Here is a 20,105-nt window from a genome sequence, read left to right on the forward strand (position 1 = left end):
TTACATTTAATAATAGAGTCTTGGTGGGAGTGAGTGTGTGTGTGTGTGTGTGTGTGTGTGTGAGAGAGAGAGAGAGAGAGAGAGAGAGAGAGAGACAGAGAGTAAGTTATGAAGGGGGGAGAGAGAGAGAGAGAGTCAGTCTCAATGTTGCCAATGCTCTATAATTGTTAGTGTAACCATTATTGTGCTGTTTTGTTTTGTGCTTTGGCAACACTGTACCTACAATCATGCTAATAAAACAACTTTAAATTGAGAGAGAGAGAGAGAAACTATGTTGAATGTTCTGTTTTGTCTTGTGTCCCGTCTCTTCCACCAATGCTTTGGACAGTTGTAGTTCATTTGTTGTGGTAATAATCAGGGGTGTAGTGGAGGCTTAACACAAGTAAAGATACTTTATCCACTTCTTATTAGAGGTAATTCACCTCTCAAACGAGTTATCACCAATTGCAACTTCTAACATTCAAACAGAACACTGTATTATCTGCATTCACAATATGTACACTCATGAACACTCTAGGAACCATTTAATACCACTGGTATTGTTATAGGAATAGGACATAGCCTCCATCATCATCAAACATGTTCTGAATGACTTTTTAAAAAATCTCATACCACATGGCGCAGTCCACCTTACCGTGATCACATAATTCATAGTTTACCCACCTCTTATTTCACCACTACACCCCTGGACAATAACACCATCCTCAAACATGTGAGAGTGACAGGGTAGAGACCAATAGAGCAGAGACTAGGGCAGAGGGACAGAATGAGATCAGACAGTTGCAACACAGTGATTCAAACATCAAGTGCTAGTCAGAAGTGAGTGAATATATCACACCAGGATATTTTTAGACAGAAAGTGAAGCAAGATTGATGAAGTCAACTTTACTCATTTTAACACAAATGAGAACAAGAAAGAGGAAGGGGGGGGGGCATTAACCCGTGTGTGTGTCTGTGTGTGTGTGTGTGCGTGTGGGTGTGGGTGTGTCTTCATGAATCTTCATGGTTCTTGGAACAGATAACAGTGTTTAGAACCACATGCGGAACCTTGGGTTTTACCACTCTCGGTTCTCACACTGTGAGCAGATCTGATATCCATGAAACGTCCTCTTTGTTGGTTTGTTGATCACAAAACCCAGGAACCAGCGTCAACCTCGCTTGTCACTGAACAATCAGAAGAAGCCAGCAAAGACTGTGCTTTGTATGTTTTGGCATATATATATATATATATATAGATAGATAGATAGATAGATAGATACTTTATTGATCCCCAAGGGGAAATTCAAGAATTGTCATATGCGGCGGTGGTATAGTGGTTAAGGAGCTGGGCTGGCGTGCAGTAGCCTGAAAGTTGTTGGCTCAATTCCCGGCCTCCACCATTGTGCCCCTGAGCAAGGCACTTAACCCCAGGTTGCTCCAGGGACAATGTAATCCCTTGTAATGTAGTTGACATATGTAAGTCACTTTGGACAAAAAGTGTCTGCTAAATGTAATGTATACATACATCATGTACAACACACAAACACCCTTTATAGTTTTTAAGTGAAGCCCTATTTATTCATAAACATACACACCAGTAGGGTTAAAATAAACATTACACACCAGTAGGGTTAAAATAAACATTACACACCAGTAGGGTTGAAATAAACATTACACACCAGTAGGGTTGAAATAAACATTACACACCAGGAGGGTTGAAATAAGGATTCTCAACAGTAGGCCTCTTCTGGCTTCTAGATTTATTAATGCCTCTACACAATGTTTTCTTTCACATCCTTATGTCATTTCAGCCAAAGGTCACAGATAGGTCAATGAAAATGGAATACAAATACAATTGTGGGTACACGTTGTGGATATGTGTTGGTTTTGTGGGACTGTCCCCTCACTACAGCCTGCTGCTGTTGATCTACGTGAGCGTACAAACTCACACAGCTCCACACGTGGACTCATTTTATGTTGCTGTTCCTTATGTGTGTGTGTCCGAAAGAGAGATAGAGGCAGAGTGAGAAAGAGAAAGTGTGCTGATAACGGTTACATGTAGTAGTCATAGGCTCCCGTGATGGGGCGTGTTATTATAGGGGCATGTTATTATAGGGGCGTGTTATTATAGAGGGGGTTTTCACCACTGACACTCACAGTCAGTTTAGTCGGTCACACTCTGTGGTCTCACTTTGTGGTCTTTCTCTCTCTCTCTCTGGACTAAATGGGGATGATGGGATACGTTTCTCTCTCTGGAGGACTCCTCTGGGCTGGACAGCTGTGAGCTCTTCTGGTGATGACAGTGGCAGGTAATAGAATTATTTTAGCAGTGGCATTAACTTAAACTTTTCTTGTGCCAAATTCTCTTTCCCTCCATACTTTTCGTCCTTTCTTTCTCTTTCTCTTTTACTATGCATCTGACTCATTCTTTCTCTTTCTCTTTCTCTCTTCCACTCTCTCTGTCTTTCTATGTCTCTCTCTGTCTCTCTCTCTCTCCACTGCATGAAGTATTATATTATGTTATTTAGTCCCTTGGGCAGAGGTTTGCCTGCAGTGGCACATTGTGTCCACTACCACTACAGTGACCCAAAGCTGGCATGTGCTGTGACCTGTCTGTGACTTGTGTGTGTCCATCAGTGTCTTTCGTGCTGTCATCTGCATATTCTGGGCTAGGTGGCGCCATAGCTACCACAGTGTGTCATTGTTGGGACAACAGGCTGTTGACAAATGGACCATCACCCACAAAGTATGTGTCTCTGTGAGTCACAAACCCTGTCTGACCACCCCTTTGGGAACGAGTCCTGAGGTGTTTTTAGCGGTGAAACGTTTTCGTAACTCGTGTGTAGGGAATGTGTTGCTCTGCACAGGCCTCAGAGCATCAGTTTGGGGGGAAAAGGTGCCACACAGTAGCCTGATAAACCAGGCACACATCAAGATGTAGGGTCTGGGAACTCACCATTCGCAGAGCTCAATCCGAGGGGCGCGAAAAACGGTTGTCTTTCAAATTCTCTCTGCACGCAATAGGATAGCGCTACAACTCATGAGTCCCATGCGTTTTCCCACCAAAGGTAGAGAGCAGTCACTCCAACCAGCCTCCAATCCGGGTCTCTGGGGAACCAAACCTGCAGCCTGACCGCAACGTCTAAGAGCCAGGGCTTGTTCGTATGGCAACATCCAAGAGCCAGGGCTTGTTGGTATGGCAACGCCCAAGAGCCAGAGTTGGTATGGTCATCAGAGCGCATACGCATACTCGTATGGCACTAATCCTAGGATTTGCCAACAGCATAACAATGCTGTTCTGGGAGTCATTCTAGAATTTGTGTCAGCAATGTCTTTGTCATTAAACATCACATGTGATCTCGTGAAGTGCCGTCCCAATCCCATTTATACCTATCTGAGCCCATGTGGCCTCACACACTCACTTAGTTAGTACCTGAGATCAATTACGTCGGTGACCCTTTAGTCCTTAGTCCTCAGGGCTCACTTTGGGATTCAGCCATGCTGTCTCTCCCTTGATGTGCATCATTGTAAATAAAACTCTGTCCCTGATTTTTCCTACTATTTGTCTGACTGGGTCTTAATTTTTCTGTGGTATCAAAATTACCACCAGAGGAGAGGGGACCACCTATTTTGGAATTTTACCCGGATACAACAAATGCTATTTTTTGATTGGATGTCAGGTGGCTATTTCTTTTTTGATTGACTGGTCTGTGGTGACACTGACGCTGCTAACCAACAATGTTTGAGAAGCGGAATGCAATAAAACGTGTAGGAACGTTTCAGAACAAAAATGTAGAAGTGCTGGAACTGTGTTCCAGTCAACTTGAACCACGCTATTGTATTCACATTACAATGTAATTTCTACATTAAGGCCCAATCCCAATCTCTCCCCTTACCCACTCACACACATTGACGCAAGCTAGTGAGGGCTTAAGGGGGCTTTCCCTCTGCGAAATTGTGAAGTGCTTGAGGGCTCGCTCTGAGCCCTTTCCCCAAGTCAGCAAAGGTGAACACTTTACTCAAGGGAATTACCTACAATTTATAGCATTGCGACATGAAACACCGGGCTACCCAAAGGGACATGAGACACCGGGCTACCCAAAGGGACATGAGACACCGGGCTACCCAAAGGGACATGAGACACCGGGTTACCCAAAGGGACATGAGACACCGGGTTACCCAAAGGGAGGCTGGAAGTTTGAAAAAACTTCCAACTGCCATAAAACAGAAATACGGAGCCCCCCTGGGGACAGGGTGGGCAATATTTTTAGACCGCACTTTTGCGTTCCCACGCAATACTTTTTGCGTTCCCTCGCAATACTTTTGCGTTCCCACGCAATACTTTTGCATTCCCTCGCAATACTTTTGCGTTCCCACGCAATACTTTTGCATTCCCTCACAATAGTTTTTGCGTTCCCTCGCAATACTTTTACGTTCCCTCGCAACAACTTTTGCGTTCCCTCGCAATACCTTTTTGAGTTCCTCAGGATCATTTTTGTTCTGTTGCTTTGCAGTTTCAACTTGGGCTCCATACATTTCAGTCCCCATTCACGCAGCGCTGTCAGCACGTTAGTTCATGGTCAGTGTCATATCAGAGCGCACAGTGAGTGAGTGGGATTTAGTGTGGGGAGAGGGTAGGCTAACTCAATGCACACACACACACACACAGCAGACGGCAACATGGATTCACGAGAGAACGGGATCCGTGAGAGGAGAAATAGTTGCTGCAACTTGCACAGCTGTGAGGCTCCTTATGAACTGGCATAACTATAGTTGCCAGCCTCACACAGTAACATTAAAGTGAGGATTTTAAAGTATCGTTTGTCCAATTCGACATGGGATGTGGCACGGCTCACTGAGGAAGCAGCAGCATAGAGTTATTGTGAGGGAACACAAATTATTGCGAGGGAACTCAAAAGTTATTGCGAGGGAATGCAAAAAGTATTGCGAGGGAACGCAAAAGTTATTGCGAGGGAACGCAAAAGTATTTCATGGGAACGCAAAACAATTGCGAAGGAACGCAATAGTGCGGTCTAAAAATATTTACCAACGTGACCTAAAAATATTTACCAATGTGACCCTTCCCGGGCTCCGTACAGAAACGGAAACGTGTTTGCAATACGTTTTTTTGTGTTGTCAATTTAATGATTGGTTGCCGGTGCTGTCCCATTCATGTTAGCGTTAGTGTTTAAAACCCTTACACCCTTGAAAACTTATGACTCACTCACAATCACTTAAAACTGAAGTCACTAAGGATGTGAAGGTTCAGGGTTTATGGCTTAGGGGAGTGATTGAAATTCAGATTATCTATATGTTGTACTTTAAGTCTGCTTCAAAAGAATAGGTAGCTCTTATATTTGTTTAAACTTAAATATTTAGAGTTTTTTTTTTTTGCTTACGACAGGACATCAGATTAATAATTTGTTCTTTCTTAACAAAAAAGTAGCCACCATTACTACTGTCTCAGTGAGCATTAAGTCACTTGTCTCTATGTGAGTGTTTCAGAGGAAGGGGGCAGTGTAGCACCATGTGCTACAGGGCCCTATGACCTAAAGTCCCTCACATCAACTTTTTTTTTTTTAAGCAGCCTCTCGCACAGATAAGATAAGGCCGGTATGATATTCAAGGACTAGATTAAAAAAAAATCAGCAACCAGCCAGTAGTAGCAGTTGAACAGTGTGTGGAAAGGGGCGGGACCAGATAGATCCCAATTCTGGAAATGAGGAAGAAGTTGTAAAGTTCCGTTTACACCATTTAAAGGCCATGCGTTTTTGATTCACATTTTTTTCCATAATTGAATGGATACTTTAAGGTTTCTCAACAGGGGTGGTACTGCCCTTTAGGGGGCTTTCAGACAATCCTGCGGGGCACTAGGAATGAGCCAGTTGGGAAGCACAAATGGGGTTAATGACATTTGTTCATGACAATTTTTTTAAGCTTCGATCTGCACAAAAAGACTTCATTTGAATTTGAAATATCATGATCTATTTCTGTGATTGATTAAATGAATAAATGTGAAGGGAAGCAAGTGGCATGGTCACAATATTTTCCCAATAAATCACATGAATAGGAGTAGTGTAATGCAGACTGCTTTTCACTCTTACACAAGAACATTTGCCAACCAAAAATGTACTTAAATTTTGTTGCATTGGACTAATGTCTCAGCACACTGAACTGTTGTTTTCACACAGTACCAAGCATACAGCTTGGACAGCCTATCAGCCAAAAAAAAGGGGGTTGCATGGGCCGAAGCTGAAGGTTCTGCAGTGACAAGCGTCTCAGCAGGAGGAAAGGGAAGCACATGGACTGTCTGATAAGGCTGTAAGGTGTTTTTATATGAATCCTGTTTTTGTAGTAAATCTTTACTGGCTGACAACGCACATTAATAAAGCTATGGCACAAACACTATTGTTACAGATATATGTAACCAGGGACAGTATTATTTACAGATATATATATATATATATATATATATATAAAAAAGCACTGCATCTGCAGCATCTATGACAGAACATGAGAGAACTTTTTTCAAAAGGTCTTTATTGTATGTCTCTGTGTGGTGTGGCTGGTATTGTGGCTTTGGCAACTTTGCAGTCACACGCTCATGCTAATTGTAATTTGTAATTTGAATTTGAATTGCACTCTCCTCTCCTCTCTCTCCCTCCCTCCCTTCCTCAAAGTCTTCACTAAAATAGCTGGAATGTTTGTGCTGGAGGGGCAATGTTATGGCACTACATGAGCTATGTACCCCCAACCCCCCCCCCCCCACACACACACACACACCCTTGACTCCCTCCCACTCTCCTTCCTCCTGGCCTTTTATGTCCACTGGCCGGCAGCTCTGCCTTCTATCAGGGCACGAGTGCTTCCCGTCATGGGCCAGTTTCTGGGAAGTGGAGAACGGGGAGTGTGCTTCAGAATGCCACAGCACTGATTACTGCTTGTGTTTGTATGTGTTAGTGTGTGTGTGTGTGTGTGTGTGTGTCAGTGCGTAGCTATGTCAAGCCGGTGTGGCAAAGGGGATTGCCAAGAGGAGTACATATAATACGAGAGTAGTAGAAGTGGGAAATCCTGGGGTTTTTCAGATAACTACTCACTTCCAGTTCATGTGTGTGTCTCTGTGTGTGTGTGTGTGTGAGAGAGAGAGAGTGAGTATGAAGGATAGAGAGAGGGTCTCTCAATGTTGTCAATGTTCTAATTATTACTATAACCATTGTTATGCTGTTTGGTTTTGTGTAACACTACAGTCATGCTAATAAAGCAACCTTGAATTGAGAAAGAGAGAGAGAGAGAGAGAGAAAAACTATGTTGAATATTGTGTTTTGTCTTGTGTCCTGCCTTTTCCACCAAAGCTTTGTTGTAGTTCCAAGACTCGGGAGACAAAATAGTGAAAGGGGATTTGATCCTGAATAGGATCTCAGAAACAAGATCGGCTACATGATATACACAACAGCTGAGTATATAAACAGTCTTTGGCGTAGGTCCCCGTCCGTAGACCGGTGGTGAGCAGTGCAGGGATGTCGGATTCTGCCGGTAAACCGTGGCAGGGGCGAGGAGCAATTCCCCCCCCCGGCACAGCAGGGGCGAGGAGCATACCCCCCCGGCACAGCAGGGACCAACTGGTGCCGGTGGGGGGGGTGGGGGGGGGGGTGGTGGTGGTGGTGGTGGAGACGTCGAAGTCAGCTCACTGAAAGTAGCAAGGAAAGGAGAGAAAAAGATGGGAGAGTGCTGCAGTGGGTCACTAGTGGTTGGAAATGTTTCAGGTGCTCTTCAAGGGAAATGGCCAGATAGAGTTGAAACAGATGAAGGTAGATCCAAATGCACTCTGCTGATAAAAAAAGTCCTTTGTCCGCTAAATAAAGGACTTTTTTTTATCAGCAGAGTGCCTCGGGATCTACCTACATCTCTAGCAAGGAAAGGAGTTAGACACAGAAGTTTTTAAGAAGCACATTTGTTTCCTATTGGTTCATAGTAGACTGATTGAATGAATGGGAGGCATAAGCAATGTGAGTGCATCCACTGTGACTGGCTAGGAAATTAAGAATGGATGACGTGGCGAGTACACTTGCTAGGAGTGCTTCTCCTGAGATGTGATTGGTTAACAAGTTATGAACAGAATGTGTGACTACTGTGTCTTTCCTGTAGAACTTCGCTAAAGCTACCATTACATTTGTCGTGGTTATAATCAGGGGTGTAGCGGGGGCTTAACCCAAGTAAACACCTTTGACATTTTAGAAGTTCAAGTTTATCCACCTTTCAAACGAGTTTATTCACCAATTGCAACTTTTAACATTCAAACAGCACACTGTGTTGTGTTATCCACATTCACAACATGTACACTCTAGGGACCATTTAATACCACTGGTATTGTTATAGGAATAGGTCAATAACCTCCATCATCATCAAACATGTTCTGAATGACTTTTTAAAAATTATCATACCGCATGGCGCAGTCCACCTTACCGTGATCACATAATTCATAGTTTAACCACCTCTTATTTCACCACTACACCCCTGGACAATAACACCATCCTCAAACATGTGAGAGTGACAGGGACCAACAGGGCAGAGATCAATAGGGCAGAGGGACAGAGTGAGATCAGACAGTTGCAACACAGTGATTCAAACGTCAAGTGCTAGTCAGAAGTGAGTGAATATATCACACCAGGATATTTTTAGTAATTCATTGTGCACCCACTTCTTATTTTAGCATTACACCCCTGGTGTGTGTGTGTGTGTGCGTGTGTGTGTGTGTGTGTGTGTGTGTGGGGGTGTATCTTCAATGGTATTCATGGTTCTTGGAACAGATAACAGTGGGTGTAGAACCACATGCGGAATCTTGGGTTTTACCACTCTTTATAGTTTTAGGTGAAGCCCTATTTATTCATAAACATTACAAACCAGTAGGGTTGAAATAAGGATTCTCCCCAGGAGGGTTGAAATAAGGATTTTTACCAGGAGGGTTGAAATAAGGATTCTCACCAGTAGGGTTGAAATAAACATTACACACCAGGAGGGTTGAAATAAGGATTTTCACCAGTAGGCCTCTAGATTTATTAATGTGTCTACACAATGTTTTCTTTCACATCCTTATATCATTTCAGCCAAAGGTCACCGATAGGTCAATGAAAATGGAATACAAATACAATTGTGGGTACACGTTGTGGATATGTGTTGGTTTTGTGGGACTGTCCCCTCACTACAGCCTGCTGCTGTTGATCTACAGGAGCGTACAAACTCACACACCTCCACACGTGGACTCATTTTATGTTGCTGTTCCTTCCACTTTCAATGTCCTGGTTGCTCTGCCCCGTAATGACTTTTCCTGTAAAGCCCCCTCTTACATGAAACTCCCAGACCACCTCTAAGTAATATGAGCGCCAGATTCTGCCCCCCCCCCTCTCTCTCTGTTTGTGTGTGCGTGCGCATGCGTATGTGTGTGTGTGTGCGTGCGCGCATGCATATGTGTGTGTGTGTGTGTGCTGCCAGACATGCTTGTTTAAGAGATTGGCAAGGAGAGAGATATGCAGAGAGAGAAAGGGGAAGAGAGGAAGAGAAGAGAGGAAGGGAGAACAGGAAGAGGGGGTGAGCCAGTGTGGCTGAGCGAAGGAAAAATCTGGACAGAGCGAGAGAGATAGAGAACGAGAGAGAGAGAGACAGAGGGGGGGAGTGTGTGTAAGAGAGAGAGATAGGCAGAGTGAGAGAGAGAGAGAGAAAGTGTGCTCGTAACGGTTTCTGCACGTAGCAGCCAGAGGCTCCCATTATGGGGCGTTTTATTATAGAGGGGGTTTCCGCCACTGGACTTTCAGTTTTGAAATATGCTATGCAGTTATATGCTGACGGGACCAGTAATCTCCCTCACTTTTACTCACTCACAGCGCAAGTCAGTTCAGGCAGTCGCTCACACTCTGTGGTCTCACTTTGTGGTCTCTCTCTCTCTCTGGACTAAATCAGGATGATGGGATACGTTACTCTCTCTGGAGGACTCCTCTGGGCTGCACAGCTGTTAGCTCTTCTGGTGATGACAGTGGCAGGTAATATAATTATTTTAGCAGTGGCATTAACTTACTGGATGTTTTTTTTTTTCTTGTGCTGATTTCTCTTTCCCTCCATACTCTCTGTCCTTTCTTTCTCTTTAACTCTCTTTCTCTCTCTCTTACTCTGTCTCTCTCTGACTCTTTCTTTCTCTCTCTCTTCTACTCTCTCTCCCTCTCTTTTTCTATGTCTCTCTCTGTTTCTCTCTCTTCCCTGCATGTGGTATTATATTATGATAAAGACACTTGGGCAGAGGTTTGCCTGCAGTGGCACATTGTGTCCAATACCACTGCAGTGACCCAAAGCTGGCATGTGTTGTGACCTTCTGTGTGTCCTTCAGACTTTAGTGTGGTCGTCAGTGTATTTCGTGCTGTCATCTGCATATGGGCTTTCTGTGTGCCCCTCTTGTTAAAAGACAACAACTACATACGACTGGACTGGACTGGATTCGGAGATCCTCACTGTTGTCCAACATGTTTGCAGTTTGTAAAGGAGCTCTTCTGGAGGGCAGGAATATTTGATAGGGAACAAGCCGATTAGAATCATCACCGGGGCACAATACCAGGAAATGTTTTGAGGTGGTGTCGTCATGGCTACCACAGTGTGTCATTGTTGGGACAACGGGCTGTTGACAAATGGACCGTCACCCACAAAGTATGTGTCTCTGTGAGTCACATTAGTAAGGTTATTAATGTGAATGTAACACAGGAAGTGAGACGTGTTTATTTGGCCCACCCATGACAGGAATGGGAGAGATATAAGTAAGGGGAGGGGGGAGGGGAGGCTGGGGAGATGGGGCTGGACGTTGGTGGCTGAAGGTTTTGGTGGAGCTCACTGTAACCAAGAGACGATTTATGTTTGTTTGTTTGTTTGTTTGTTGGCCTTACGCACGGCCAAACCCTGTCTGACCACCCCTTTGGGAAAGAGTCCTTAGAGGGTGAGGTGTTTTTAGTGGTGAAACGCTTTCGTAACTCTGACACGTGTGTAGGGAATGTGTTGCTCTGCACAGGCCTCAGAGCATCATTTTGCGGGGAAAAGGTGCCACACAATCTACGTGCCACACAATCAACGAGAGCCTACGTGTCTCTTGTGTAACTACATACAGCGAGTTAATGAGTCCAAAACCATGAGCGTTTCGTCAAAATGGTCACATGAAACAAATTGCCATTGTGTAGCAGTCACTCCAACCAGCCTGGGGAACCAAACCGGCAGCCTGACTGCAACGCCCAAGAGCCAGGGCTTGTTGGTATGGCAACGCCCAAGAGCCAGAGTTGGTATGGTCATCAGAGCGCATACTCAACTGCACTCCGTTACAGTATGTGGGCGCGGTGTAAGCCCACAGTCAGATCTCTCACTTCTCCTCCTCCTCCTCTTTGAGCAGGAGCCAAAAAAAGAATCCAGCAGTCTCTGGAATAAACAAGCAAGAAAGGAATGCGACCTCAGCTCCCACGCAGAACGTAGGTTCTCAATTTTGAGCTCTACTCCCACGCAGAACGTAGGTTCTCAATGTTGAGCTCTGCTCCCACGCGTAGGGGGCTGGTGTGGTCGAGTGAGACGCTCATATGTGTCCTCTTCCTTTGTGACGCAAAGCTGGCAATGACGACTTCGCTGTGCGAAGCGCCGATGAAAGGCCAGAGATCAGAGCTCAGGGAAATGACATGCATGGCCTCGCAAGTGTGCTGTAAATGTTGTGTCCTCTGGTATAAAACACGCACATGAAATTTAGAACACATGAATTCCCTGTGTGACCAGGAAGCTGTCACATGAGGCTGCATCAGTTGTCACATGGGTCACAGGAGTAGTCAATATGGACCTCTGGAGCTCTGCTCTCATGAAACAAATTGTAGTACATTGAGCATGTGTGCATACAGCAGGGGAAAGTATTGAATGCATCAATATATATATTTTTTAGTAAGTATACTTCCAGTGAGACTATTTGCATGAACTTTTAACCAGACATTAGTATTAACTCAGGTGATCCACCCATTTAAAAAAATCCAAACATTAAAGTCCATAAGTAGAGTTATATGTAATAAAGTGGATTGACACAGGAACAAAGTATTAAATATCTCTTATTAACCCCCCTCCCAACACACACAGAACAGGGAGGGGGGTGGGGGGCTGTGGGGGAGTTTTGCAAGAGCCCAAAGAAGAATGTTTTGATGTCACTCAACAAAGTGAAAGATAAAAAAAAGTACTTGTTCCTTGCCCAAATAAGTCACTACATTGTTTGTTTATGTTATACTCATAAGCACAGGCGACAGGTGATATTGAACAGTACATCCCAGAGTACCTTTGAGTAACTACATTGTGTTAGCCTTCTGGCTAGCCTATGATCATTAGCAAAGTCGCCCGTTTGTTGTCAAGTGAACAGTCTCAGTTCAGAAGTATGGAGTTCCAAAGTGGGGACTTCCGACTTCCCAGCCACGTGAACACACTATTACAACGGCTTGTAACTCAATTTAGCCATAATCATAAACAAAGACTGGAACACTTTAGAAACGTATTTATTCTTCACCTTACTATAATAACACAGCAAATGTTTATGGAATACAATGCACAGTTTGGTTCTGTCAGATTTTGCTTCCCATCTACCTTCTCACTCCTTTTTGTTTTCTTTCTATTTTTTTTTATTTTTGGGGGGAGCAGGTAATAACTGTACTGGGAAGAACCCAGTGATTGACCCTCCTGCTCTTGTGGTGAAGTACGGAAGTCCAGCCACAGCAACCTGCCGCACTGAGTACAATACTACCATGATGGGCTGGGAAGCAACAGTGGGAGCTACAACCAAAGAGAACGCACAGCAGCTGGTCTGGAGTGTGTCCAGCGTCACTGACTGGTCACTGCAGACTGGCATAACATGCTTCGCCAACTCTGATGACCAATGTACAACTCATCTACCAGTCACCATATACAGTGAGTGAATCTGTTTTTATCCTCAGCCCTGTCTACTTGAACAGCGCCCCATGTGAACAGCGTAATGACTCCACCTCATCCTGCACATATGTACAATGACCGTGCTGTTACATCATGTTACATCATCAATATGAACATATTTTCCCAAAACATAGATGTACGAGTGTGTAAGTTCAACACACGGTAACATGTGTTATATTTAATCCACTTGATGTTTTGTTGTATAGTTCACTGTTGTCGTCTCACCTTTGTTTATGTACTGTCCATGGGGTATCCATTCTATCTCTTATGTATCATTTAATAATTTAATTATTAATAATTAAATAAATTGCATGGTTTGTTTGTTCATTTGTAACACTGGATACTCTCTCTCTCTCTCTCTGTGTGTGTGTGTGCGTGTGTGTGCGTATGTTTGTGTGTGTTTCTCTACAGAAATTCCAGAGAATGTAGACCTATATATAAATAATCCTGGTCCACTGCTGGAGGAACACACGTACTGGCTGGAGTGTGAGGTTCAGAGTGTGGCTCCAGTTAACAAACTCACCGTCATCTGGTTCAGAGGGGACAGCAAGCTGGAACATTCAGACTTCACTCAGTTCACTATTGAGGGCGACCGAGAACAGAACGTCACTGTGAGAACTAATCTGAGTATCACAGCTTCCAGAGAGAACCACAGAGCCTCCTACAGCTGTGCTGCCCAACTGGACCTGAACACACCTGAGCCCATTCCTAATAACAGATCGAATAGTATCCTACTGGAAGTATTGTGTAGGTCTTTTTAATACATACATATATATATATATATATATATATATATATATATATAAATATATAAATGTAATTGTTTTTTTATTTTGAAAAAAAAATATTTTGCTATCATTTTGTCAGAAGCGAAATCATTCTCAAAACAACCCCCTCTACGTGTTTCCTCCCTCACAGACGAACCCACAATAGTGAGCCCCAGCGAGGATGTGAGCTTGACGGAGGGGGACCGTCTGGAGTTGAACTGCACTGCTGATGCCAACCCCAGCCCCACATATGAGTGGAGACACGACAACAAGACCCTGGAGAACAACAACAGCAGCAGCACTCTCCTCATCGAGTCTGTAGAGATGGACAGTGCTGGTGTCTATAAGTGCATCGTCAGCAACACTCAGGGGGATGTCTCTGTAAAAATGACTGTGGCTGTTTGGAGTAAGTTGAGTCTTACACCTCCTAGGTTGTATCCATGTAAAAAAATGTAAATGACACTGTTAGATATTTACAATAATAACACTCTTCTTGAAATGTCTCTGTTAACATGGTGGTTCTGTAGGTCTCCATGATTGCTATTAACCTGACTCTCGCCAGATGAATTTCGTTCCGCCTAGCTCCACTCATCCATCTGGGATCAATACATAGAAGTGTTGCTTCAGAAGGCTGGGCCTAATCAAAAAATGCTTGCATATGATTGGATAAGCCACTTGTCCTTCATCTATTGATGTGCTACTTCAACCACTCACATCGAAGCCAACCCGTGACGCTGATAACAGTCTCACAGTCGTTTCTACGCTATGTCACATCTATGAAACTCCCGCCCTGCGTCCTGATTGGCTCTACCATAAAATCTGGTGCAGAAATCACTCTCAACGGAAGAGGTCCCAGATGGATGTGAGTGAAGCTAGGCGGAGCTAAGCGGAACGAAATTCATCTGGTGAGAGTCAGGTTAGATTGCTATAGGCCTTGAGATATATATTATTATGTTTTCAAAACTGTGCAACTCACCGAGTGGTTAGTGGTGTTCGTTGATGTTCCAAAACAAGTAGCGTAGCGAAATACAGTTTCTGTCGTCTTTTATTTGGCATTTTGTAAAATCCCATTGATTTCTGTTGGAAGACTCACTGCACGTTGATATTACTACTGTGCCACCGTCTATGCTTCAGGTTCAAATACGAATCATACATTGCGCCGATATATTTGCTTTTAATAGTCAACGAACTCCACTAACCACTCGGTGAGTTGCACAGTTTTGAAACCAAACGTTAAGGGTTGTTTTAGGACATGTTTGAGTAGCCTACTACAGTATTCCCATTGCCAGCCACCCTGAGAAGTGAAAAGGCGATTCAAAACGAGTCAGAAACAGGACCAATCGTCAAAATTTCGGTGTCCACCACTCTAGTTCATCCAAAACAAACCAGAAAAGGGCCTTAAAGTGCTAAAAACCGGAATTTTCCTTTAAATGTTTATTACCAACAAGCAAATTGTGCAAATTCGTTGGAAAATGAACCCTGCAACACGGCCTTTAAACGGTAGAAAACGTCATTCGACGCCCAACTATTAATATTACGCTTTCAGATCATCTTTGTAGGCTATTTCAAACTGTGATCTTAGTTACGTAATCTAAAGATGGTTTCATACATCTGTTATGACCAATTTCAATGCAATTTCATTTTCAGGTGACAGATTCTTAGGCAAGCAGTCCCCCCAAATGTAGCCGTAAAGTGGGGAATGGCCAAGACCCCGGCTACCCTGAAAAGCTTAATCCGATAAGCTCCAGATTGTGTCCATAGGACCGAATATGTTTTTGTCTGAAACATATATGGCTATTTACAGAACTATTGTTCTAACGCCAGTCTCATAGAGACGAAAGTATTTTCAATAATACTTACGGGCCATTTACAGGAACAAAACAAGCTTGTTACTAACGCCCACAGAGCTCCCTGCTGGAGCCTGATAGTCTGACAAGGACTATGTAGGACAACTCCCTAATATCTCACCACCAGAAAATATCAATTACCTTACCTTATGAGTGTGCCGTCAAACACGATGTTGAAGATCTCTCAGCAAAATTTGAATCCAATTTAACCCTCTATACCCCAGTGGAATTCTTCAACAATGCCCCAGATTCCTGGGAATTCTAAGAGAAAAGGGCAATTTGAGAAACATTTCAAATAACCAAGAATAACTAAAAATCTAATGAAAAGTGTCAATTGTAAGTTTCTTTCAGTTTAAAGATTAGAAATTGCTCTTTCAAATGATATATGATCCATTAAGAATTATATATTCATGTTTCCCATAGACGGCCATAGGCCTACTCACTTACAGTCTCAAAGTCTTTCACTAACAAAAAGTTATAAATATGGTTCACATATTTCTGTATTAGAAGCTGGGAAACAAGATACTATATGAGTACTGATTTCATTGAAATAGACTGGCATATCTTGCACTTATTTGGGATTTAGCTGGACAGTAAGCCTTAGGCTACAGCTAAAAAATGATGAGGATATGAACTAACATAGGCCAGAAGCATAGCGCATGAAATCGTGACTCATTTGATATGCATGTCACCAAGAACAGGGACTGTTAATCCTGACATGGATTTACGTTTTGTTTTACATGCACATCATGTTATATAATTTATCTAAACTTGATCAGTTGATGAATCACAAAGATGACGAGACATTGGCCTACTTGTATACAAATACATTTTCCTAACATCCATAAGCAGAAAACACAACGGTGGTTCCCGCTTTGGTTATTGTCAACATAAAAACTCATTGAGAGAGACATACATAATAGTAGCCTAGTTTGCAATAACTATCTGTAAGTGGGATTTGATAATGTTAGCTTTACTGTACATGCCAGAAAGGGGTAATGTTAATGTTATGTGTTAAGATATAACTGCAAATAAACCTGGCATGGGTTTATCATAAACTTTATTGTTAATTAGGCCATGACCCATCACTGAATTATGCCTATATTTTGCTGGTGCTAGCTAGCTAAACTCAAACTTTCACAGTGACAGCCATACGATTTTTTTATGCCAGTAGAGAGGCAGCTAAGTCAGTCATGACAAACGGGAGGATGCTAACGTTAAATATATTACACTTTCATGTTTTTATTTTGTCATTTTCTTACATCAATATGATCGTCACTTACATCAAAACATGGTGGATGCACATCAATACTATCTCATCTAATGAGAAAAGACGCGGACGCTTGTTAAAAGCCATAACTCCAGAGGCACCGTAAGTCCTCAGCCGGTCAGTCAACAGGCTAAACTCAAAAATACCGGAGAAATGTCAATAGCGACATAGCCATTTAAGTGTGTCAAAATAAAAGTCTGGTTTTTATGTACCCACTAACGCTGTATAATTTCATGTATGAAGGTTATACTGTAGCAGATGTCTCTTTAAGAATTGCGGCCGGCCGCGGCCGTTACAGGATAATACAGAACGGCCGTCGATGGCCGTTACGGGGTATAGAGGGTTAAATCCAAAATTTTAATCTCACGGTTGGAACCTCCATAACTGATAGTATATTTTTACTACCATATTTCTCTTAAGACTCAATCAGGACGATGCAAGATCAGGATCCAGGCTTTATTCTTTTCAATGAGGGGCCAGTGGCCCTCAAGGGAGAGAAGTACATGTTTGTTTCACCCCATCATGGATTTCACCAGATTCTCAGTATTCTCTGACTATACAGAAACAGTCTACTAACTTTATGTTACAAACAAAAGGAGTGACCTCTAGGTCCAACCCAGTTTGAATATGCAATAGAAATGGAGGATGAGGATTAGGCCTTCATCAGGTCTGGTCAGCTTCTATTGTCTTTTAATTAAAACTACCCCCTTTCCTGGGAGGTTCCTCAGAGGCCTGGACACATGCTGTTCTACAAACATTAACATTTCACACCTGGTGATAGGCAAAAGGCCTCTAGACAGGCTTTCATTGAATTCAAGGATAAACAAAGGATGCTTGCATAGGACAAGGACAGGAGAAATACAGTAGACTATAAAGCTTATTCACAATTATTTCATGGAACACACTGCCAGTTCCTACAAGGGCAGGGACATCCCTCTCCATTTTCAGACCCAGCTCTTTAGAGAACATCTCTTCTCATAGCACCACTTACAACAAGTCTTGCTGATCCTAGCACTTACCACCCGTCTTGAACTGACACTCAACAGCAGTCACTGATGCACTTATTCTTACTGTACTCTACCGTTTTTAAATTGTCCTAAAATTGTTGAGAGAATTGCTTTAAAACTTAAACTGTTCACCATGTTGTTAGTCGCTTTGGTTAAAAATGTGTCAGCCAAATGTAATGTAATATATAATATAATATAATAATATAAAGCAGATGTTTTTAGATAGATAGATAGATAGATAGATAGATAGATAGATAGATACTTTAGTGATCCCCAAGGGGAAATTCATTTTGTCTATTAAATGAACATTACACTGTGTGGGTCGCTAGTAACGCACTGTGCCAACCCTGACATGTTTCTCCTCTCTCCATCAGGAAACTATCTGACCTGGATTGCCATCCTGGTGGCAATAGCTATATTGGTCTTACTAGCAGTATTCATAGGCATCTACTGCACCTACCACAAGAAGAACAAGACTGGTGCATACATTCTGGCAAAGTTCAAAGGTGGTAACAGCCAGAATGGACAGGTGGCTCACGCCAATGGAAATACAGCGTAGGGGATCAAAGGGCGGGTCCTTCGGACCTCATTGTTGGTGAACAAGCTTCCAGGACGGAGATGGTTCATGTGCAAATTAAACTAACAGAACAGCAGATAAAAAACAAACTGAGAGAGAGAGAGATGTTTGCCCCTGGAATACAATTGCATTGAAATTGCATTGAAAATTCTCTCTCTTTCTCTCTCTCGCTCTTTCTTCCTGTCTCTCTTACGCTGTCCAAAGTTAGAACCCACTACCCATTGACTGCTCAACCAACACAGTAGTAAATGTCAAAATCAAATCAATCAATTTCCGAAAACAGTTTCTCGCAGCATGTCTCGACAGATGAAGACTTCTGCATCAGTGCACCATGACAGATGGAAAATCGAAAGGATTCGGAGCGTCATGGACACCAAAAAATGGCCGTGCCAGTTCCTGATCATGTGACAGGCCTTAGGAACTATGGAATGCCAACAACGACACAGGAAAAAAAAACACGTTGGACAATTTATCGTCTTTTCATGGAAAAGTCACACTGAATGTTATATTCATATCAGGTATCCCATTTTCTGCTTTTTGTGTGGAAAACAAACAAATGAAAGATCAATTAAACAAATGTTATTAAGTTACGTTATGTAAGCAGAACAGAATTTCACTGTGGAGTCAGAGTTATATTTATAAATACATACATGGGTAAGTTGCTTCAATAGAACATGTTTGGTTTTTATACAGTGTAAAAAAATATGTTTTTCATTCTTATGTATTCCTGTGCTGTACAGCTATGTCTTAAAAGCTAAGTGATGCTAAGTGATTTCTAACATGTAACAATTTTTGTGACATTCAGCGAATATCTCCTCATGATCCGCTAGCTCTCCATTCTCTGAGTAGACTAAACTATAAAAAAAAACAATCTTCTTACAAAAGGTCAAAAGGGAAGACATTCTGCTGTAAGATTCCACACCAGTGCTGAAGTTATAATGTTTCTCACATTTTCTCATCAGGTTGTTTGTCTTGTTCTGTTTAAATGTAAATAATCAGATACAGTATTTAGTCAACTATGAGGTTATGTCCATGCGTGCTGCTGGTGTGTTAAATTAAGAGATGTGTGACTGGTGAAGCCAGGGTGGACCTAAAGGGTTAACTATGGATGGTTCCTGCCAGTAGATACTTAAAATTTTTTGGCCGGGGGAAGGAAGTTTGAGGATGTGTGGGAGTCAAATGGAGAGTTCAGTAGAAAATACAGACACACACGAGCATGTGCACACAAACACACTCAAATAAACACACACACACACACACACACACACAAACACTCAGGCAAGCACAAACACTCAGGCAAGCACATAAATGTAAAGTCGAGCTCAGCATAAATACATCTGAAACACAACAGACTGTAATGGAAGAGTGGTGGGAAGTACTAATTCACATGCTATGTGTAAACAGTATGATGTGTGTGTGTGTGCGTGTGTGTGTGTGTACGATTTGGTCATACTTTTGTGCCTTATAAGGACATAGCGTGTTAAATTCTATGTTTATACTACTGTTGCCTTTTTGGATTGAAGATGTGGTCACTGTTTTGCTTTTACCTGCAATGATGATCTTTATCTGAGAGAAAGCTGACAATTGCATTTGTATCTTCTGTGCATGTTGACTATGTAAAGAGCAAAGATCATGACTTACACCATAAGTCCAGAAGCATTTCAAATGTGTGTTTGTGTGTGTGTG

General features: G+C 42.6%; 1 protein-coding gene across 1 annotated transcript; it reads left to right on the forward strand.

Annotated features, from left to right (window-relative positions):
- Nucleotides 1–9,524: 9,524 nt before the first annotated feature.
- Nucleotides 9,525–19,105, forward strand: LOC143127287 (vascular cell adhesion protein 1-like). The gene is made up of 5 exons (XM_076288689.1): nucleotides 9,525–10,013; nucleotides 12,664–12,930; nucleotides 13,363–13,698; nucleotides 13,870–14,124; nucleotides 18,217–19,105. The coding sequence occupies exons 1-5, from the start codon at nucleotides 9,935–9,937 to the stop codon at nucleotides 18,399–18,401; spliced, it is 1,122 nt and encodes a 373-aa protein (XP_076144804.1). The 5' UTR covers nucleotides 9,525–9,934; the 3' UTR covers nucleotides 18,402–19,105.
- The last annotated feature ends 1,000 nt before the right edge of the window (nucleotides 19,106–20,105 follow it).

This window comes from Alosa pseudoharengus, unplaced genomic scaffold, assembly GCF_046254945.1.
Source record: "Alosa pseudoharengus isolate Yale_2024_CS ecotype anadromous, Long Island Sound unplaced genomic scaffold, YU_APseudo_1.1 YU_APseudo_1.1_scf_1, whole genome shotgun sequence".
Lineage (NCBI taxonomy): Eukaryota > Metazoa > Chordata > Actinopteri > Clupeiformes > Clupeidae > Alosa > Alosa pseudoharengus.